Raw genomic sequence first — 23370 nt, 5'->3', positions numbered from 1 at the left:
TGCCTGTAGTGACCTTTTTTAGGATAGTTCAGTTTAAGGTTCAATCCAGGTTTAGTTTCTGAGTATAGAATTCCAAATTACCAGAACTTTGTAAATTTTACCTAATAGTTTGAGCAAAACACCTCCCTTTCTTCTATATTATAGACATTCTAACCGTCACTTCCACACTTTAATCTTCCCTTTGGAATATTTGTCCACATGTGAATATGAAGGTATATGTGTAGAAATTGCACACTTCCCTATTCAAAAGAGGTACTCAGGAGTTAGCATACAGTTAACTTTCAAAACAGGGTTTGTAGTCCAGTGAAAAGGAAAAACAAGTAACTGGAAATGTACTTCATGCCTCAATTATCCTGCCCTAAATTTCCCCAGTTTTACTTATTCTACACCAGTGGTTCTCTGGCCAAGATCTCAACTAATAATGAGGTTCTTAGGCCTGTTCTCAGTATTTTGAAAAATCTAATGTGAAGTATGTTTTCCATACATTACTGTTTGCATGTGCACTTAAACACACTTTTTGCCAGAGTTGCATCTGTTTCATGTATGGTTATATTGCTTAGCTGAAGCTCTGGCTGTTGACCTTACTGAAATGTGGGGACTTGGTCCTATGAGATATTCCCATTAAAATTACATATTTTTTAACATCCTTGGATGTGAATCTAGAGTGAGAGCTCAAAACTCTAGTCACAGTGAATTTTTTTTTTTTTTTTAAGATTTTATTTATCCATGACAGGCAGAAACATAGGCAGGAGGAGAAACAGACTCTGATGCAAGGGAGACCGATGATGGACTCGATCCGGGAACTCTAGGATCATGCCTCAAGCCGAGGGCAAACACTCAACTGCTGAGCCACCCAGGCATCCCAACAGTGAAATAATTCCTGATTATATGTACATTTCATTGCTTATGAAAAGTGTAGCCAAAAAGATTAACTTTTTGAAAGCAAGTTTACTACAGTGTTCATGGTTGCTTTCTAGCAAGGAGGGGCATGAAGAAGAGGGAAGGAGTAAAATCTTTCAAGAGGTGATGATACCTTCAGACTAAAAGGTATTAGGCAAAAAGGCCTGTGTCTGAAGACAGAATTATAAGAAGACCTACTACTAGCTACAGAGTGAGCCTCCAGTTACATGGTGATGGGAAAGTGGCAGGTGGTTAAGGCTGCCTGTGAAAAAGGGCAGATGAGCATTGCCATCCTAAAAAGATTGGACTTTATGCTGCATAAAATTCTGTGATAACATTTTCCTTGTATTTAAATTGCATATGTGGGTGCACAAGAGAGAAAGGGGCACATATTTTAAGTGTGCAGTTCTGAATTTCACAATCCTATGTAACTAGCACTCAGCTTAAGAAATGTTACTGGTACACCTGATACTCACCTGGGTACCTTTCCAAAAACTACACACACAGCATATCTTGTGGTGCCTTGTTTTAGTTTAAGAGAATATGGAAGTGAATAGGAGGAGAAAAGTTGAGTTCATGTGCTTGTGAACACCAAGAAATCTCATGTCATCAAATATGAAAACCATAAAAGCCAGTGGTATAATTCAGTCCCAGTCCAAAGACCCAAGAATCAGGAGCACTGATGTCCAAGGACAGGAGAAGATAGGGCAGCCCGGGTGGCTCAGCGGTTTAGCGCCGCCTTCAGCCCAGGGTGTGATCCTGGAGCCCCGGGATCGAGTCCCGCATCCAGGCTCCCTGCGTGGAACCCGCTTCTCCCTCTGCCTCTCATTCTCTGTGTGTGTGTGTCTCTCATGAATAAATAAATAAAATAAAAAAAAAAAGGAAAAGATAGAAGCCCTAGCTTAGGTGGAGAGTAAATTTGCCTTTCCTCTGCCTTTTTGTTCAGTTCATGCCCTCAATGAATTGGTTGATGCTCTCACCAGCATTGAAGTCGGTCTTTACTCACATTACAGATTCAAATGTACATCTCTTCCAGGAACCCTCAGAGACTTACAAGACATAGTATTTTACCAGCATCCCTAGCACAGTCAAATTTAAACAAAAAACAATCACGGTAGATAACATTTTAAAACAAGCAGGTAAAAGGAGTCTTTGGTGGCCAAAAGAAAAAAATCACTATAATTCTCCATTTCTCTAATTCTAATAAGGCATTTCATTTTCATCTGTCTTCTTAAAGGAGGATGTCATCAGCAAATCTAGCATGCAAAATATACCCAGTTGAGCATATTTGTAGAATAAATTTCAACGTTTTAAAAAATCTAGTTTAAATACTCCAATCATGTTTTTAAAGTACTGTCCCTAATCAGTATTTAATACTTTTCACCTTCCTGCTCTACTTCAAATGTGTTCTGTGGCCTTGGGTATTTGGTGGGGGTAGGTTGATTGATTTCTTTTTAATTAAGGCCATCTCTATAACCAAATTCATGGAAAATAGAAAGATAGGTACATTTACTGCACAACTAGTACAAGTTCAACTGACAAGTATTTTTAAATACCTGTCAGGTGGGACGCCTGGATGGCTCAGGTTGAGCGTCTGCCTTCGGCTCAAGACATGACCCCGGGGTCTGGAATAGAGTCCTGCATTGAGCTCCTTGCAAGGGGCCTTGCTTCTCCCTCTGCCTATGTCTCTGCCTCTCTCTGTCTCTGTCTCTCATGAATAAAAAATAAAATCTAAAAAAGGTACTATGCTAATACTATATCAGTTGCATAGTTGCTTCAAGGAGTCCTTTATCCTCAAGGGAACTTTCAGAAGTGAATAGTAAGCCATACGTACGTGTAAAGAATGGGGGAAAATCACCTAGCATCCCAAAATGCTGTCTTGATACATTTTGCATAAATAAAAGAGCATATCTCTACCTGTGCTACTTCCTTTCCAGTAGGCATGTTCTCAAGAACATACTTCTCATGTTCAATGGCTAAGGGTAAACCACATCACATGACAGTCATTGAGTCCCTGGGACTGAGAAGTATATTCTGACTTCTTTGGCCTATAAAATGCCCAGGAAAACCAGGGCAGGACAAGGAAAAGTTGGAAGTGGCCGCAACAAGATGTTTGACTTGAATGTTTTAAGAGGGCAGGATAGGTGTCTCTGACATCTGAGACCTTGGACTACAGCCTAGTCCTGGTTGCTCTGAACTGCCAGAAGAATTAGTCCTCTGTTTAGAAGCTGCTTTGTATTTTACTGTGCTACTGCCATACTCAAAGGGCTGAGACTGTGCATGTATGTAGCCTCTTTTTGAGAAGTAGATGTAGAAGAATTCTGAATTATTTGTCCCAGTGCTTGCCTGTTGAGTTGCAATACAACAGAGACTTTTTATTAGGATGATAAATAGCAACATTGCATGAGAGCTTTTTGTTTTCTTCTCCAGTGTAAAGATCTCATTTCTACTCACCCACCACCATGAGTCCAGGCCCTATACTGGATTTGCTATTCTACACATTTAGTTGCCTCCCAGCTTCCCAACGCTCCCTGTCCTCTACCTTCCAAAAAAATAATTTTCAGTACTATTCTTTTATCACATTATTTCCTGCTCAAAAATTTACAGGTTCCTATTTCTCATTACTTCTTTTTTTAAAAGATTTATTTATTCATGAGAGACACACACAGAGAGGCAGACACATAGAGGGAGAAACAGGCTCCCCGAATGGAGCCCAATGTGGGACTTGATCCCAGATCCCGGGATCATGCTCTGAGCCAAAGGCAGATGCCCAACGCTAAGCCACCCAGACATCCTGCTTCTCATTACTTCAAGGCAAGACTTTCCATAGTATCCCTGCCCAATCGTCTCTTCCCCTTCACTGTGCCACTCCACTTGGCCTAACTGTTCTAATCGAATTTCCAACGGTGTCCTCAATATATATACAATGTGTACTCTAGTCAATATACTGTTAATTCCTCTTCACACCCATTCAAGTGACCCTACCATTCTCTAAGAGTCAACTAACAGGGAAAAAAAAAATGATATTTATTCACAACTTATGTATCCAGCACTCCACATAAAATATTTCTAACCTCATAGCAACCCGATTTTACAGATAAGGAAACCGAGGCTGGAGATCCAAGATCATATAAGTAGCAAAGACTGTATTTCATCCCACTGTCTTTATAAAGCCCCTTTAATCTCAGTACTTCGCCTATATCACTGTAATTTAGCACATTATTATCTACCATTTTGTTTCCTAACTGTATCCTTGCCTTCCTCATCTCAGTGGTCAGGACCATGTAGTATCTTTACATAATCGAGTATACAGTAGGTGCTAAATGAATACTTGTTGACTGATATTTTTTTAAGATTTTTGTTTTTTATTTATTTATTTTTAAAATTTTTTTAATTTTTTTTTACGTTTTATTTTATTTTCAAGATTTTATTTATGATAGAGAGAGAGAGAGAGAGAGAGAGAGGCAGAGACACAGGCAGAGGGAGAAGCAGGCTCCATACAGGGAGCCCAATGTGGGACTCGATCCCGGGTCTCCAGGATCATGCCCTGGACTGAAGGCAGCGCTAAACCACTGAACCACCCGGGCTGCCCATTGTCGACTGATTTTTTTTAAGTGTTTACAGAGATTGATACCCAGCATTGAGTGTTTGACCATTTCAGAAGGCTTAGAACAGGGATGCTTGGGTGGCTCAGTGGTTGAGTGCCTTCGGCTCAGCATGTGATCCCGGGTCCTGGGATTGAGTCCCACATCAGGCTCCCTGCAGAGAGCCTGCTTCTCTCTCTCTCTCTCTCTCTCTCTCTCTCTCTCTCTCTTTCTGTCTCTCATGAATAAATAAATAAAATCTTAAAAAAAAAAGGCGGCTTAGGATAAGCTGTGTTACAGCCAGAAAACATTTTATTTGGGTTATGAAAAAGAGCTATGACTGGCTGTGTTGAGCTTTGCCATTATTCCTGTCTCTTCATTAGTCCTCTCTAGAATATGGGTTTAGGGAATTGGTAGCCACCACATGAACCCCCTGGGCTCTATTTAGCATAGGTAATTCATTTTTACTCTACATGTGAGATAGATACTGTTTAAAGATGGTCCACAATTCTTTATCTGATAGGTTGAGAGTGTATGTGTTTTAGAAATCAAATTTTCAGATTTTAGAGATTAATATAGAGCTTATGCTATATATTGTATAACTCTCTCTGGAAGGTCTGAGTCAGCACCTAAAATCAGACACATTATCTTCACATTCCATCAAGTAGAATAAAGATGACAGCCTCAGGTCAGGTTTTGCCACCAAATAATTTGCTGCAAACTTAGGAGAAAACTTCTCCTTTCGGTTTTCAGAAAACTTTTGGATTTCAGGATTGTGAAAATTGTGATAAGGGATGTGAATCTGTTATTGAGACATATTGACTCATTTAATCTCTCAGTAATTTGCGATGCTGTACTTTTTTTTATTTTGGAGATGAAGAACTGCACATGGCTACTAGGTGGCAGAGCCAGCATTTGAACTTAGAGTCTGATTCCAGAACCGCTGCTTTTCACCACCCCACCTACTCCCTCCCAAGAGGACTTTGCAAGTCTCACCTATTGGTGACATGACCTTGAACAACTGCCTTAGTGCCCTGGACCCCGGGTTCCTCTGCTATTGCTGCAACAAAATGTGGATATCAACTGGAGGCTTTTACCCCAGGAGAGCTAAATCAGATGGACTTGAAGTCCCATACCTGCATGCCTAAAGCCTGCTCCAAGATTTCTGCAAGGTTCTAGAGGCTTATATTCTCATTGTCGCAGTTGGCTTCAGCTTCGGCTAAACTAATTCACATTATGAATCATTATGAATCATCTCAGTATCTTGTTTTTGAATAGCATGATGTAAACCCATGTGTGAAACTCAGCTCTTCCTCTCAAGCAGACAAATGTCTTTAGACTGCTTGATATTTCTCCCGTCTAAAAAGTGCTTTAGTCACCTCCCCCAAACCATATGACTTTGGCTTCTCCCTGCCTGCTCCCTTTCACCGTCGTTTCTCATTTCTTCCTTTATCCTTGCTCATTTCCCCGACCTTTCCCTCCTTTCTCTGCTCCTTACTCTTCAGAGCAAAACCAAATTCCTCTTTTTATTCCTTCCAGCATTTAATAATTTTTGTGACCTTGGCTTTTGATACTTATACCTTCAAGGTATCATCCTCTTCCAGTAAATTTTCTTACACAAAGGAAGTTCTAAGATTTCCTTGCCTTTTGCCTTCCTTTGATGCCCACCCTAAATGCTATCTCCTCCCCCTTCCCAACCCCAGTCAATGGCATCTGTGTTTCTTGCTTAACTACTAAAGCTTCATTGTGTGGTATGCAAATGTCATACCTATCCTAAAGCTGAAACTTCTTTTAATTACCTTTAGTGCATAGTACCAAATTTTATTTTTAGTCGGTGTTCAATAACTACTAGAATAAATCTGACGGTGTACCAAAAGGTAGGAAGCTGCTAATATATTCACTCAGTGATCATACAATTAATAGAAATTAAAGTCTATAGTCTCTTAACACTTGTCTTCATATTATCCTGAATGGAGTAAAGTACTGGGGTTGAGATTTCAAAGACAACTATAGTGCCTTAGTTGGGAAAATATATCAGATGATAGCTGGGAAAGTGCATTATATAATCCTCATCCCCAATGAAATGTAATTCAGTCTGGATCAAAATAAATAACTTGGCCTTGATTACAGATTCTCACTAAACCTATAAGTGAGAATCTAGGAGGTTTCTTTACAACATAGGATCAGTGATGCTGCATAAGCTCTAGATAAAAATTTTCTGGCAGAAGAGTTTTGTCACACCAGGTATTACCAGCTTTAGGACAACTTCACACATGGGAGGAGCTCAACTATTTGCTGAGTGAATGAATGAATGAGTGAATGAATGCAATAAGAAATGTAGAAGACTGAGGTGCCTCAGTGCCCTAGTCAGTTAAGCATCTCTTTTTGGGCTCAGGTCATGATCTCAGGGTTGTTAGCCCCACCTTGGGCTCTGTGCTCAGTGCAGGGTTGGCTTGTCCCTCTCTTTCTCTACTCCTCCCCCAACTCTCTCTCTCTCTCTCTCTCTCTCTCTCTCTCACACACACACACACACACACACACATACACTCTAATAAATAATTAAAATTTTAAAAAAAAGGAAATGTAGTAGAAGACCTACAACACTGGTGGCAGAGATTTTGAATGCTGCCTATTGCCTTTTCCCTACCTTCCTCCCTGGCCATGTGTCCATTATAGGGGAAAGAGACCTGAATTCTAATCTCGGCTCTAAGCCCCTAAACCCCTATAAGTGTGACTGTCAGCAAGTGGTTTAACTGCTCCAGGCTTAGTTTTATCATCCTAAATGTAAAACTATTCCCTGTGCTGCACTCCCAGGTCTCTCTCCTCAGACAAAGTCCCTTTGGACTAATTCTGTCTTTATTTCTCTAAATGTTATGTGTATGCCTCTAGTTCTTAATTTATCTACTCTTAGCAATGTCATTTATCTTTTCACTCTTCAAGACAAGGAATTTAGTTTACTACTTTCTTCTATATTTAACTATATGTGTGAATATTTTAATGATTTATACCCAATTCCTTTAATAGACTTAAAGCACCATTTCTTTTTTTTAGCATTATTTCTTAATCCATCAATTTTAAGTAGTATCCTGACTCCCTGCTCAGTGAATTAATGTTCCCTTCATTTCTTTCCATTTCTCCTCCTTTCATTTCCTAGCTTCTGTCAGATAAATCATTAGTTTTTTCACCAAAATCATCATTTTTATATTGTACAAAATTATAATGTTTGAATTCTCTTTTGTACCTATGGTTGTCTTTAATGCTTTTTCTGTAGATCAATTCTGAGAATGGAAAGCCCATAAAGTATAATTATGTAAACAGTATTTACTGCAAAATGAAACAGTGTGCATAGATGTGCAGAGGGAGTGTAGTGTGTCACCAAATCTGGGCCACTTCAAAAGGAATGCTGCAGGCATCAAAGCCACAGTGATTCTCCCATTACATTCTGCATGTTGCTTGAAATCATTTTACATTTTAGTTTGCTTCATATTATGAAGGGCTTTCATTTTAAAATATCCTCAGGCTTGAATTTAGCATGGTAGTTCTCAAACTTGGCAATACTTTGGAATCACCAAAGAAGCTGTTAAGAAACCCTGATACTTAGAGGATCCCACATCCAAAGTTTCTGATTTAATTAGGCTAGAGTGTGGCCTGAGCATCTGAGTTTTCACATTTTTGGCAGATTATTCCAATGACGAGCCCAAGCTGAGAACCCTGACCATTACTGTCAGTCATGTCTAGTGGAATCGAAGGTATTAAAATATACTGAACCCTTTGGAAGCAAGAACAGAAAGTGAAACCTGATACCAGCTGAAGGTTTCTAGAACATTTTATTTCTTTGTTGGTTGCAGTTGCCTCCTTCATAACCTACCACTGCTAAGATTGTTGAATAAGACACACTTTTCCACACTCAGCTTCTGAGGTGTTATATCTGGTGGTTGTTATTCAAATGGCAAGCTGGTTTTATTTTCAAGTCTATTCTTTTCTTAGGTGGATACTCTTGGGGCCTGGGAAGCTGAAGCTGTCACAAGGAAATTGCATGACATTTCATCAGATCTTCAATATTCGCGCCTTAGTTTTCAAGAACGGATTTTTTTCGCTGTGTCTAACAATTTAACAGGTATTGTGTTTCTAACAGCCCCAGTCTGATCTTGTCTCATTTCCAGGGTCAGTAGAAAAGTTGTTCTCTTTCAGCCCTCCGATCAAGGCACCTAGAGGAGCTGGAGGCAGGCTGGTGGGCCTGGGGCTCTAATAGGTGTAGCAGGCAGTGAAGAGGGACTGACTGGAAGCAGCACCAGAAGAGCCCGTGTGAACATACTGTCCTTTGGCTGCCTGGCAGTTAGCCTAAAAAACAAGCAGGAGAGAGGATGTGAGGTTAGAGCAAACGCAACCCTATATTTGACCCTCTGTCTTTCATTTAAAACCAGCTCCACATGCATCTGGATTTCTTTCTCCTTACAGTGATTTTGCTAAATATTGGTGCTAATAGCATTCCTTGCCTTCTAGAATACACTATCTCCTTTTTTATCCCAGTTTTCTGAGCATTATCTCAGGCAAGCTGAAGTTGGTGTCCATTACTGACAAAGTTTCTTTGTGGGATGCCTGAGTGGCTCAGCAGTTGAACCCCTGCCTTCAGCTCAGGGTGTGATCCTGGATTCCCGGGTTCGAGTCCCACATCAGGCTCCTTGTGTGGAGCCTGCTTCTCTCCCTCTGCCTGTGTCCCTGCCTCTCTCTGTGTCTCTCATGAATAAATAAATAAATAAAAATTAAAAAAAAGAAAGTTTCTTTGTAGTACCAACAACATTGCAACAACAGTATTAGAAACTGAAGTTGAGAAACCTCACTGATATAGTGTTAAGGGAATGGGTATTTCAAACCGAACAGTGGAGAAGCTTGGAATGGCTGTGGAAACAGTTTGCTAGGAAATGGACCAGATGTTATACCAAAGGATCAGGCAAGGTGCAGCCAGAGGTATAACACAGCAGATTTTAAAAATTCTTTTTAAAAAATTTCTGTATTTGCCCATAAGAATACTTTTGTGCTATCATTTGATTCCTTGTGTAAAATCCAATTAAAGGGGAGTCCATAATTACAAAATCTGCAATAATCATATTTGAGCACCACTCAACAGTACCATGTCTTCAAGTCCCTGTTGCTATTATCTTGCTGTCTCCGGGACTTATTTCTACATCTACAGTGATTTTTAAGGCATGTTGCATGGAACAAAGCACTTCTTGGAAATGGAAATCCTCTGGTTTGACCCCAGACCTTCTCAATCAGAAACTCAGTTGAGGGGGTCCAGCAATCTGTGTTTTCACTTGCCATCCAGGTGATTTGGATGCATACTCGAGCTTGAGGACCACCATCCTAAATGAGCTCAGCTTCCCTTCTTTAGTGTGGATGGCCCTTCGCTACCATTACCTTCACAATCCCTCCATCATAGTAGCCAAATCTCCCTGCTTCATCAGCCATGCACCAGCGCAGCCACACCCAACTCTCCATCCTAACAAAGTAAAGCACTACCTCTAAAATTTCACACCTCTTTTATGCCCCTGAGACATCTTCTAAGCTTCTCTGGGGTCTGCCTTCCCTTTAGTGCCTCATCACCAAACTTCTGGCTACACTTCATTCCTCTCCCAGCCTCCTCTGTGATCACCAAGTAGACTATGGCTATTGCTCAAATTCAGTACTCTTCTGTCTCCCTATTAAAATTTACCCTGCTATTTCCCATTTAGATTGCTCTAGATCTTCCTACGGGATTAAGAGAGATATTAGGAGAATTCAGGATCTAAGTTAATGCACTGCAAACTCACTCTCATTTCAGCAGCACCTTGCCTGATGCGTCGCCATCCTATTGGTGAGTGTCCTCACAGACTACTTCAGCAGCTGTCCCAACACCTCCCCGCTGTTAAAACTGAAATCTTGGTTCCCTTATCCCCCTCAATAGCCACCCTCGACTGTTATCAACCACTACATCCCTTCACCTCTACAGACCCAATTCCAAACCCATTTTTTTCTTTCCTGTCTCTTCCCTCCTTTCTGAGACCACCTCTGCCACCTGCATTTAATAAGTCTTACACATTCCTGTTTCTTTCAACTCCTTGTCCTCTCAGTTATCTCCACTGTCCTCATCTTTAATCTCTCCTCTGGCTCCTTTTGCTTTACATTGATATGTGCCCAGCTCTCTCCTATTTGGCTAAACTCTAAGCTCCCTGAAGCCAGTATCTGTGTCCTCCTTGTTCACCCCAGTCCTTGGCTCACAGTAGGTATTCATTCAAAAACAAATGGTTACTGATCGAATAAAATCCTTTTTGTTTTCATTTCTCCTGGTAACCTTTCTGGGCATTTTCCTGATAGTCTTCTCAAGGAGCACCTTTCCTCTCCTCTCTATTGAAACTGTGGTGTTGAGGGTCACTGACAGGCTCCCAAATGCCAATCTCAGCTTTTGCTCAGCCTCTGTTCTGAATCTCTCTATAGTGTGCTATTCCTGACCCCCTTGAAACTTGCTTCTATTTGTTCCCAGGATCCTTGGCACATCCTATCTTATTACTGCTGCTTGTCTTACTGGCTTTCTTCTCCATCTTCCTAAAATGAAAAGTGCCCTGGTTCAGTCCTTGGCCCTCTTATCTTCTCTCTCAAGTGTCTCTGTGGAGATTGTCTACTGTTACTGATTGTCTACTGTCTACTGTCATCAACTATACTCCCAGTGTGGATGATTCACAACTCTCCCTAACCCCCACCTTTCCTACTGAACTCGAATGCCTCCTTTTCAAATATCTAGTAGACGATAACATCATGGCCTGGAGAAAGAAATGATTTTCCAGATTTTAAGAGAGCAAGGCTCCTAGTATCCACTTGATCAAGTATATAAGAAGTAGTAGCATCTTGGGGCACCTGGGTGGCTCGGTTGGGTGAGTGTCCAACTCTTGATTTCAGCTCAGATAGTGATTTCAGGGTTGTGAGATCCAGCCCCACACTGGGCTCTGTGCTAGGCAAGGGAGTTGGCTTGAGATTCTCTCTCTCTTCCTCTGCCCCCTCCCTGCTTGCTCTCATGCTCTCTCTCTCTCTCTAAAATAAATAAATAAAATCTAAAAGAAGAAGAAGAAGAAGAAGAAGAAGAAGAAGAAGAAGAAGAAGAAGAAGAAGAAGAAGTAGTAGTAGTAACATCTTACCAGGGCCCGTTTCATGAAAGCCTCCTGTGTTGCCTTCTTGTTGGCAGCCTTGCCACCCCAGGCAGCCAGTGCACTGGCTTGCAGAGCCCGTCCATAGGAGAAACTTAGTTTCCAGGGCTTTGGTAGAGGGCAAAGGTTGATAGCATTGAGGTTGAGAGTAGCATCCTCTTCACTCATGCCACCAGACAAAAAGCAGATGCCTGCAAGGAGAGAAGCCAATTCCAATCTACTATTCCCAGCTTCTATACCCAGCTTGAGAAAACAAACCATGAGCCTATAAGAAATGTAAATGCCTCAATCCTTTCTCTACTTGATTTGCATGGAACTAGGTTGGAAAAATTAGTTTGTTTTTGCCAAAGCTAGCTGGGCTGAGGCAAGAAGGGCTTTAATAAATAAGGAGGATGGTGAAGTATTGAGGAAATCAGTGGATGATGTGAATTTGGGAGACTCAGGCTATGTGGTGTTAAGGAATATGAGGGGAAGTGCTGGCCACTTGTGAAATACATGGCTCTGTTTCCTGGATACAAGACTCCTGAGCAAACACAAATGCTGGTGGAACTCTTTCCCAAGATGAGGGCTAAGACCTCAAGTCAGAGAAGGGAAGCCTTACCAGGAACAGCTGCAGGAACAGTACGGTGGAGAGCTGTTACAGTGGCCATAGCAACTTGCTCTGGAGTATACTTTTTGGTGCAGGCATGTCCAGCAGTCACCATGTTGGGTTTCAGCAGCGTGCCCTCCAGGTAAACATGATGGTCATTCAGGGCCTTGTAGACAGCAGCTAGGACCTGAGGGACAAGAAGTTCAAAGGGTAAAACCCAGAACCAGCCTGACAGTCAGCTGACTTTGGCACTTTTACGTTGCAGGGACGCAAGACCAAAGAATCCTTGTATGTGGCTTGGCCAAAGTTTCCTAACCAGCCCCTAGTCCTCATTAGGGCAATGCACAGGCAACTTCAGGCCACAATCATTGAGCACAACCAATCTGGCCTATCCCCCCCTCCTCTACTCTAACTGCTCACTGCATGGACTAATGGCATGGCTCTGCTTTCTAGATCCCCTCCACTCTTTCCTTCCTATCATTCCCTTTGGTCACTTGAGTCTGCTTTGATTTAGCTCGTTGGGGACATCTAAATTGGCATCCATTTTCCAACCCCACAGAAGCTAAGGAGTCATAAGAACATACATTTTAGAGACGGAAGCACTTTCAGACCTCATCTCAGTCCAAGTGGAGAAAGTGAAATCAGGTTACATTGCCAATACGAACAGAGTACCTTCTAATGATATTTTGTCATGTGACTCTCACCTTATTTTTAAATTTCTTTGTTTACATATAATGTAACTGATCCCAAAAGAACACAGGATTTACCCACAGTCCCGCAGCTGAGATTATGGATTGTCAAATACAACTCTTGGTACTGCAAATACTGTGCTTTTTTTCCATATGGAGAATACCACTGTGCCAAAAATGTACAAGTTTTGTTAAGTACCCCCTTACCTTCTCAATGCTACATCATGATTCCAACTGAAGAATATTTCATATATAACAACTGATATATGTTAAGTTACAGCTATTACTTAAAAATAAGACATTTCAACTGGAATTGGGACCCTTATATTCAAGTCTTACTTTCTCAGTAACATACTGGCAGTGTTCCAAGTCATGGTCTCCATCTGGAATGACCTCTGGCTCCACAATGGGTACCAGCCCATTCTAAAAAGGAAGAAGGAGGAGATAAAGTGCAGCTCTGCTCACTGTGATCCTTTCCTTAAGAAGATATTTGACAGTTGCAATTGGTATAAAATGAAGCCCTTATGGAGAAATGCCATGTGCTGACTTAAAGACAGTGCAAGGAAATTTAATGGGATCTCTAGTGAGTATTTGTAGCTTAGCCAAAAAAATAACAGTGAGGTTAAAAAAAAAAAAAAAAAAAGTTCTCCTGGGCAAACTTAGGGCAGTCAAACTTAAATCACTAAGAAAGATGCCCCTTGTATGGGTTAATTAAGGAATTAAGCACTGTTTTTAGTTCTAATTGGGAATCTTCAGGTGCCCACAACTCAGATAACCTCAAAATAACACCCACACAAGCAAATCAGACTTGACTGGGATCCCAGAGACACTTCAACATATGTTGGAAACTAGTGTCAGGTCACCATCTTCCAAGATATTATTTGGATTGGGGCTAAATCAGAGCTATCACTCTCGAGATAGGGATCTAAAGGGATCATGTTTTAGATGTGATGGAGCAGAGGTAAGCAAGTGCCCTGGCTGGACCACTCTTAAGATTCAGCTTATAGAACTTTGGCTGAGGGGAGCCATCGATGGCATTGGCCTTTTGGGCTCATAGCTGACTGGTGGGACCAAATCTTTCCTTACCATGCTTGGCTACAAGAATGATAGAAAATGCCACCAGGATATAGTAGTGAGATAAGGCTCATGTACTGATAGTAAAATTGGAAAGAGGGGCTCTGAAGAAAGCTCTTTCCTACTGTTTTTAGTCTAAGGGGAAAGGCAGTGCACCTGCTGACAGATGCTGGCATAGCGGGCCAGGGCATTGGCGTTTTCCTGGATGGCAAGTTTGGATGGACATTGGTTGTCAATCCTCAGCACAGCACGCCATTTCCCAAAGTCAGCACCATCTTTCTTGTACTGAGCACAGCGCTCAGAAAGGCCATCGAGCCCTGCAAGTCACAAAAAAGAAAGAGGCTTCTTTGCACCTGTGTTCCTGATGCATGGGGACATTGATAAAGTGAAGGACTCCTTCCTTGCCTTGCCTTTCAGTCAGCAGAGCTTAAGGACTGAATACATCCAGGCAGGTAAACATTAATCCCAATACTGAGCTTAACCTGGGGCTTTATACTTCATAAGAAGAATAGAGGGGACTAATATTTATTTAGTATTTACTATGTTCTGGGCAGGATTTTAGGCATTTTGCACACCTTATCTCATTTCATTATCGTAACAATTTTACTAGTTAATATTATATTCATTATGCAGATGTGAAAACCGGAGGCTTCAAGAGGGTAAGTGACTTTACCAAGTTTGCAAAGCTAATGAGCTGAGATTCAAATTCTGCTTAACTTAACCTACTGCTGTGGTTCAGACTTGTCCCCCTTGGGCAGTGAAGTACCTTGTAAAATTGTCTAATTAGTAAATTATAGAACCACGAGTCTAACCCTGGTGGGTATGATCCCCAAGCTTGGGATCTTTCCTTTCTTCTGTTGCCAGATTTTTCTCTATAAATTATACTCTGGGGTACAAGGTATCTTCTCTGTGCAAAGCATTGCGGTAAGCACTTTATATACGTTGTTTAATTTAATCCCCACAACTATTTTGCAAAGTAGATATTGTCATCCTGCTTTAACTGACTCAGAACATTTACATGAGTAGCCTAAAGTTACACAGTTATTGTAGAGAGGAGCTAGGATTGAAAAGCAGGTGTGTGTGTGGCTCAAAAACCAGGGTGAAATTCTTATTTTGTTTTCCCTTGCTCACCTCTTTGCTTGTCTTCATTTCTAGCATATAGTAGCATGACTCCTAACAGCAGGTGATATCCTTACCTTGAATGGTGGTTTCTTTGTTGGTTCCTGCAAGGGGAGCACCTCCCTGGTCTAACTGTGAATATAAATAATTAACAAGTGATCAGCAGGGGTCAAGGGTCCCAGGAAAACAAAAGCAGAGCCCCCCACCCCCACCCCTACTACCATTTCTCATCTTTCACATGTTAAGGAGTTGAATTAGGAAGGTGTATTAAAAAAAAAAAAAAAAGGAAGGTGTATTAGTCGGGGTGGGGAGTGGGGTGAGGGTGGGGACACACATAATTCAATCCAGAGTGGAAGGGAAATTACCTGGAAGGAACAATATAAAAGTGTTAACACTGAGAGGATGGAACATATGGAAAGCACAGGCCTGGAGCTTGAGAAGTGAAAAGTAATCTGACAGTACCTGGGATGCAGCTTCTATTACATTATTTGTTCAAGAGACATTTAGTGAGCACCTGTACATACGGGGCAATACATTATCCTGGGAAATCAAAAGAATAAAGATGCAGCCCCTACTCTTGGCATAGCAGAGGCTGAGGTCACGAGCCTGATAGGAGGCCTGGGTTGGAAGTGGCTCTGGCTTTGCCTTGCTGTGGGCAAGTTATGCTATGCCTTGTAATACGGTTTTCTTCCCTTATCTCTAAAATACAGATAGGAACTGAATTGACCTCCAGAGATTACGAGGAGGATTAAATGAGCGCTTGGAAGCACTCAATGGATGCTAGTTTTCACTCCTGACAAGTTCATGAAGTTCTGGAAGACTGAGTTACAACTGAACAGTAAGTGCTTTAATAATAATAGCGATGTTAGACTAAGTAATAATTATGTGGTAGGAACTGTTTTAAAAACTTAGTCCTTACAAGAGACTTATGATGTAGGCACTGCTATTCCCATTTTAGAAATGAGGAAATGGAGACAGCTGGAGACTAAGTACCTTGTAGAAAGCTTGATTGAAAGAAGAAGGTACAGACAGAAAAATCTAGAAGAGGATCTGGTCCTCAGGGGGAGGATGATGATGGAAAGGAGAGTGAACAGCAACTAGGTGATGAGGGTGTTCAGAGTGTTGGCCCTGCCGGGTGACTGTTCCATTCCCAGAATGGAAGTATTCACCTTGATTCCCACCACGATCCCCTTTTCCTTGAGGATGTTCCTGAACAGCTTTCCCTGGCTGTCCTTCTGGTAGAGGGTCTCATGGAAAAGGATCACACCCCCGATGCTCTGGTTGATGGAGTTGTCCACGGTGAAGAGGATTTCTCGGAACTGCCGGCGGTTCTCCTCAGTGTTCTCCACCTTGATCCTCTGCAGGCGGTTTCCCATGGTGCCTAAGGTGGGTGGGCCAAAGACAGCTTAGTGATAAGGCAGGGCTTGATTGCTGGCCTCCTCCACTCTAGTGACTCTCTGCAGGATGGATAGCAAGACTCTTTTTTAATTCAGAAATTTAGAACTCCTGTCTCGTTTTTTGGCACCCAGGGGAAAGACCTTGGCTGCTGCCAGGATACTGGACAGGATACTGGACAGGAACTGTATGGACTGGACATGTCAGGGTCAGGGTGGAAGCCACCATTGGATCCAAGTATGTATGTAAGGCCCTCAGGCTTCCCGAGCCAGGTCCAGCCCTCAATCTGACTAGATGTACATAGAAGGAAGGATGGCATAGGCTCCTGACTTCTCTGGCTTCCATCATTTTATGGGGGGGGCAATACTGGCCTGCCACAACCCTCCCTTGTGCCATGCTGGGCTTCTTTCAGCCACAAATCCTTCCCTGTTCCAGATGTAGGTGCTTCCCTGCCCTCCCCTGCCCTTCCTTAGTTGACTTTACACTGACTTCTCTTTAGCAGCAGAGGTCTATGTATCTGATCTCATACTGGTTACGAGTTCTTGGCCTTGCTACAGTCTAGATTCGAACGATCCCTGGTGAGGGGCCTTAAAATGGAGGGCTTGAGCCTTTTCCCTTGGTTTTTCAGAAATCTGTCTACCGGAACTACAGGACTCAACATGTCTATGCTTCCTGGGTCTTCTGCTCCCACTCCTGCATAACTTTACTCCTCTGAAAGGAAAGAAAATATAATTGTTGTTTTCCTTTGCTAAGTTGTAGAAATAAGAATATGCTTGTTGTATGACGTTACTTGCACTCACCTACAGACTCATCTGCAGCCAGGATCCCCTTCCCATTGGCAACAATGCACTGGGCAATTTCTGCGAGCTCCTTCTTCTGTTCTGAGGTGAGGGCTGGAAATTGGTGGGCCATGGTGACAGGTCTGGAAAAGAGTGCAGGAGTGTCCTGAAGAAAACTGCAGGTGGCTCAGCCAGATTCATGACCAACACAGCCAAGGTGTACAAACAAACCCTCTAGGCCCCTCTTATACTTTGGCCCACTTCCATAACTGTAGGAACAAATGAGGTCTGGGTTTTTCCCCCTTTAGCTTAAGTAGTTGCAATTAGCCGTAGTAGATGAAGGTGGGATGCCAAATTTCCTGGTCATCCTAAAATAGAATGTCTTCCAGGAGACCTTTGGATTCACTGATCCTGAGACTGAACCAGCTAATTGGCGACCCACTCCAATCTGATAAATAGACAGCCCTGCAGTAACTGACTATCTCTCTGTGGATTTCTGGTGGCTTTGGGTGCTCTGAATGACTTGAGGCCAGGACAGTGAGACTTTTAGCCTCTATGGCCGTCTCCCATTTTGTTCTGATAGCCTGTATTATTCTCTGGGTAGCAAACTTGAGAGGAGAAACTGCCATTTGGCCTTGCAGTTAACCTCCTTTCAGTTCTGGGACATAGATATTATGGTGTGTAAGGCTCTCTTTTCTTATATTCAATGATCTATGACAGCATTTGGGATAGATGGGGAAGATTTTCCCTAAGTTCCTCTGGGCTAGAAATTCCCATGGACTCTAGGGATGTCAAAGTCATATGGTGATCCCTGCCCCAGTAATTCTCAGCTTCACTGCTCTAGTAAGGAGAAGCTCTGGTTTGAAGATCCCCTATCCAAGCAACCTCCTCAGCAGTGGTAGTGAAGATTATCTCAAGTGGCTTCCTATCTAATTCTATGACCTCCTCCTTTCCCTGGTCTCCTTCCTCTCATATACTCATCCATAGCGTAGGTATCCCATGACTACTTTCTACTTTCTATAAGCCTAGGGACACCTCAGTTCTCATTTGGTCCACTCAGCAATGAGGTGACCAGGGCAACTAGTATCTTCATTAATTAATGGACAAGCAAGCTAAGACTCAAAGAAGTCAATTGATTTGTCCAAGGTCTCAGCTAGGTTGAGGCAGAGCTCGCCACCCAGTCCTGCCCTCCATGGTAAATCAATTCCTTCACATTTCCTCACCCCTTCAAGGCAGGCTTGATATAGAAGTGGATGACTACTGAACTAGTTCATGAGAAGGTATCACTGATATCACTGATGCCACTCTCACATCAACAAGTGTTCTCATCTTAACCCAAAAGAGTGCAACCACCGTGCTGTCACTGGGGACAGGACAGGTTAGTGGGCCATGATCTCTAGAAAAGATATTCTCCCAAGGCCCCTCCCCTTCAGCCACCTGAAGGTAGAGTTTCCTCTTGTTTATATATTAGTTCCTAGCATTGTAGTCAGGGATTGCTAGCTGTAAACCTGGCCACTAGATCTTTTTTTTTTTTTTTAAGATTTTATTTATTTATTCATGAGAGACACACACACACACGCACAGAGAGGCAGAGACACAGGCAGAAGGAGAAGCAGGCTCCATGCAGGAATCCTGACATGGGACTGGATCCTGAGTCTCCAGGATCATGCCCTGGGCCCAGGGCAGGCGCGAAACCTCTGAGCCAACCCAGGGATCCCTGGCCACTAGATCTTTATGCAGATAAAAGCCAACCTGAAGTTGGTGACCTTCAGAGTCCAAAATGCCACTTTTCTCTCTCAGTTTAAGTAATTGCATAAAGGAATTCACAACTAAGAAACAAAAATGTTTCCTTAATGAAACAAAAGGAAAAACATAGCCCAATAATAGCAAGTTACCATTAATGCTAATTACTCTGCTAATTGCTTTACCTGTATCATATAATTAATTCCTTATTATAATCTCAAAAGGCAGCTGGGCTTCCCCCACTGCTTCCATACAATAGATAAGGAAAGAACTTGAGGGAGTTGAATTGTTTGTGCAAGGACATTTAACTAATAAGGTACAAAGTTGGGATAAGGGACAGTACTCCCCTCTTGCAAGGAAAGAGTGAGCCTGGTGAAAGGAATTGGCCTGTGGGTGACTCTAAGGCAACTCTTGATAACATCCCCAGAGTATTTGTTGATGACATCCCCAGAGTACCCAAAATCTGTAGGCTGCAGCTCCTCATCTATACACTACGGACCTCATCAATTCACGAACTTACACATTCACGTAGGTTTTACTATCAGATCAGACAGACCAGGGTTCAAGGACTAGCTCTGCTACCTTCTCACCACAGGAACCAGGGGCAAGTTAGTAATTTCTCTGAGTCTTAGTTTACTGTGGGATAAGTGGTGTGAATATCTGCTCTGGTTGTCTCATTGCTAAGTGGATCTTTTGGGACCTGTGAGCACCTTACTCATCATCGTTACTCAAAATATATTTGTTGAGTTAACTGCATGATAAAACGAAGGTGTTTTATAACGCATTATGAAAATGTTGGGTATTACTATTTCTCTCTTTAAAATTCTTTTAAAATTACCTGAGATTCCATGTTTCTATTTACTACCAAGCTATTTTTTTCAGTCTAAGTGTGCTGACTCAACCAGAAAAAAACAGAGAAAAGGTCAAATGGAACCAATACTGTTTCTGGGAAGTTAAACTTCTACAGAGGGACTAAAGGTCTATTCTACATCAGCAGAAATGTTGCCCCTCTGTTAATCATAAAACAGGGTCACAGACCAATGTTCGTCCCTAGGAGACAGGCGGCCAGCTGGGAGTGGGTAACCATAGAGAATGATTTCTGTGCTCCTAACCTCTGCTCACTGAAGTCTCAAGCCAATCTGTTTTTCAAGTATGATGGGAAGTTGTTCACGTTATATTATTAAGTAAAAAAAGGAGAAAAAGCAAATTTTAGAGACATATGTAATGTATAATACCACTCTTTCTTAATTAAAAAAAATGGTATAACACATACTGTTTGTGGATCTAGGTAAGGAGAATAACCACCCTGGGGTTACCTGTGGGATGGAATGACTCTCACATTTTACTTTATAATTTTTTTGTAATGTTTGATTTCTCAATGAATAGGTTTATATATGACATTTTTATTACACATAATATATTAACAAGTGACACATATACAAATCTGGAAGGAGGTTGTGAGTATGAAAATACAAGAATAGAAGGTAATTACTGAAAAACAGAGCTGCAAATGACCTCAGGGATTTCTATATTAACATTGCCAACTTTAAAGACAGGGAAACTGAGGTTCAGAAAGAATGTGTCTGATGCCCCTTCTAAATTGTGACGCTCTAGGTTTATAAACCACATCCTACTGGCTTATGACTTGGAATCCTTTTTCTGATCTTTTTCAGCAAGATAGCACATGAAATCTGTAGTATGTTTCTTTCTACCTTCCTTTAAGAGGTTCTGTGAAAAGATAACGATTTGTAAAATATGAATATTTAACTCCTGGAGAAATATGAAGAAGTAGAGAGTCCACTTCACTTCTCTTCAGTGCCAGCACTAGTGGTTGTAGGCAGATGGGTTTTCAAGAGGACATGAGGCGTTTATGAGGGGTTCAGTCATTGAAAGCCTATGATCTCCAGGCACTGTGAGCAAGATTTTTATATACAGATGTGTGAAGAAGCCCACGGCTTCATCACCCACCCCAATGTCACAGTGACAAGTGCAGTGAAATGCCTTAATGACGGCCTGGTGCCTTTGAACACACATGGGGTAACTCAAAAAGACAGCTGAATGTTGCCATTTCTTCTAAACAGACACCTAAGTCAAAGGCACTTCTACGTTTACAGCAATTACACTGCATTCAAAACCTCAGGCTCTAGCTAGGCCTGGGTGGTCCCCAAATGTGCCATGGCCAAATGGCAGCTGAGCTTGAGCCCCTGCTGGATCCCAGTTGGCCAATGGAGCCCTAGGTAACTATTTAGAGAGAAGTTTATTTTAAAAGGTAACATAGGGCAGCCCCAGTGGCTCAGCGGTTTAGCGCCACCTTCAGCCCAGGGTGGGATCCTGGAGACCTGGGATGGAGTCCCACATCAGGTTCCCTGCATGGAGCCTGCTTCTCCCTCTGTCTGTGTCTCTCTCTGCCTCTCTCTCTCTCTCTATGTCTCTCATGAATAAATAAATAAAATCTTAAAAAAATAAAAGATAACATATTCTTACAACATGTCTATTTTTGAGATAGTAGAGCAAATGTCCCAAAGTACATCAGCAGCTTTTGATCCCAAATAACCTAAGCTGTGGGACCTTCAATGTAGGAAATGTTCTAGGAAGGATCAAACAAGTGAAAGTCTGACAATTCATAAGCAAGTGACGGTGGTGCTGTGTGGCGATTTCAAGGCTGTTCCATGTTCTCATTTGAGCAGTGGCGGAAGGCAAGGGCAACACATACCAGGAGTTCATTCCTGTGACAAAGAAACTTCAGTGCCAGCACTAGTGGTTGTAGGGAGAAAATAAAGAAAGAGATGTAAGATGATAGGTCTGTAAATAAATCACTACAATAAGCAGTTGTTTTGGGGAGAGCAGAAATGAGCGGGAATCTCAAGAAATGATTAGAACCTAACCAAATAAGTGTATTCAAGTTGTTTCTCCCAGGCCGAAGACAGAAGAGCCTTCATACAGGTAACCTTGAGAACTGGCGAATGTCTTGAACATTTTGCCTCTACTCAAAGTGTCAGCAAAGGTGTGGATGAGCATTTATACTTGGAGAAAAATGATCATTTCAGCACAACATCCCATTTTCGGCCACTATCAAGTTCCTCCTGAAAATTAAAGCAGACTTCATCCTCTACGTGCATAGTGCCATCATTAACCTCTCACTCCCAGGTGCAGTCCAGGTAGATGAAGGAAGTTCTTTTACTTACAGTTAGGGAGAGGAGACTCCTCGTAGGTGAAGGTGTGGATGAGGCAGCAGCTGCCAAATAGGACGAACCTTTGGGAGCACACAGTTTTTATAGACCTTCTGTCAAAGTTTGTTTGTTGGTTTTTTTTTTTTTTTTTTTTAACTTTCATCCTCCCCTTCCCACCTTGGTCTGATAGGGAGGTGTTTTTCCAATGCCCGATTGGCTCATAAACAGCCAATCCTGATCGTGCTCACACACTCACTGAGCTCACAGAATGTTAAAGCTACAGGGATACCTACAGACCCTGTAGTTCTTAATCCAGAGGGTTCATTTTTCAGGTGAGGAAATAGGCACAGAGGATTAGGGGATTCCTCTAAGTCACACAGCTAATAAATGACAGCTCTAGAGCCACCTGCAGAAATTGGGAAGAATGTCACCTTAGCTCTGGCACTTACTAAACACCTGACTTTGGTCAAGGTTTTTTGCTTGTTTTTTTCTTTCTTTTACTTCTCTGAGCTTTAATATCCTCCTCTGGAAACTGAGATCTCAACTTCACAAGAGCATTAAATGAGTTTGTAGAATGCCTGCACACAGTAGGCATCTGAGATCCTTTTTCTTCCCCCCAAACCAAGCTGGGCCCCCTGATGTTTTTAATGCAAGAATATACTGCATTCACTCCATTCTCATTCTCTGTCACCCTTTATGCATTTGTTTTTAATCTTGGTAAAAACTAGAATAAAACTCAAAGTGATTGGTGTAAGCCCTCCCTCAGCTTCCTTAGATATGGCACTGTCTGGATATGGGCTCATTTTGCAGGATTTTTTTCTTGGGCATTAAACCAAAATCTAATTCAAGAGAAGGCAAATAAAATTTTCTTCCTGAGGGCAAATAAAAGTTATGAGGAAATATAAAAATAATGAAATGATCATGATCACAGGAAAGCATAAAATTCTCAGGAATATATTTCTTTGGAACAACTCATAAAATAGGAGGGGCAAACCCCTAAAAACCAAAGTGCTCGATGGTATAGGCTGTGACACTCTAATAAGTAAACTGCCAATGAAATGAAGGAAAAAGAAGCAAAGAACTAAATTGTCTTAATAGAGTTTAGGTTCAGTCAGCTTCTAAAAGTGGGAGAGCATTAGACATTGAATAT

General features: G+C 41.9%; 1 protein-coding gene across 1 annotated transcript; it reads right to left on the bottom strand.

Annotated features, from left to right (window-relative positions):
- Nucleotides 1-8292: 8292 nt before the first annotated feature.
- Nucleotides 8293-22354, bottom strand: ALDOB (aldolase, fructose-bisphosphate B). The gene is made up of 9 exons (XM_055301379.1): nucleotides 22236-22354; nucleotides 17329-17450; nucleotides 16303-16514; nucleotides 15211-15265; nucleotides 14171-14331; nucleotides 13280-13363; nucleotides 12264-12438; nucleotides 11654-11853; nucleotides 8293-8825 (listed from the first exon to the last, which is right to left on the bottom strand). The coding sequence occupies exons 2-9, from the start codon at nucleotides 17438-17440 to the stop codon at nucleotides 8730-8732; spliced, it is 1095 nt and encodes a 364-aa protein (XP_055157354.1). The 5' UTR covers nucleotides 17441-17450; nucleotides 22236-22354; the 3' UTR covers nucleotides 8293-8729.
- Nucleotides 22355-23370: the final 1016 nt, after the last annotated feature.

This window comes from Nyctereutes procyonoides, unplaced genomic scaffold (assembly GCF_905146905.1).
Source record: "Nyctereutes procyonoides isolate TBG_1078 unplaced genomic scaffold, NYPRO_anot_genome, whole genome shotgun sequence".
NCBI classification, from domain to species: Eukaryota; Metazoa; Chordata; class Mammalia; order Carnivora; family Canidae; genus Nyctereutes; species Nyctereutes procyonoides.
Note: the sequence above shows the minus strand (reverse complement) of the source record. Positions and strands in the feature narration are given on the sequence as shown.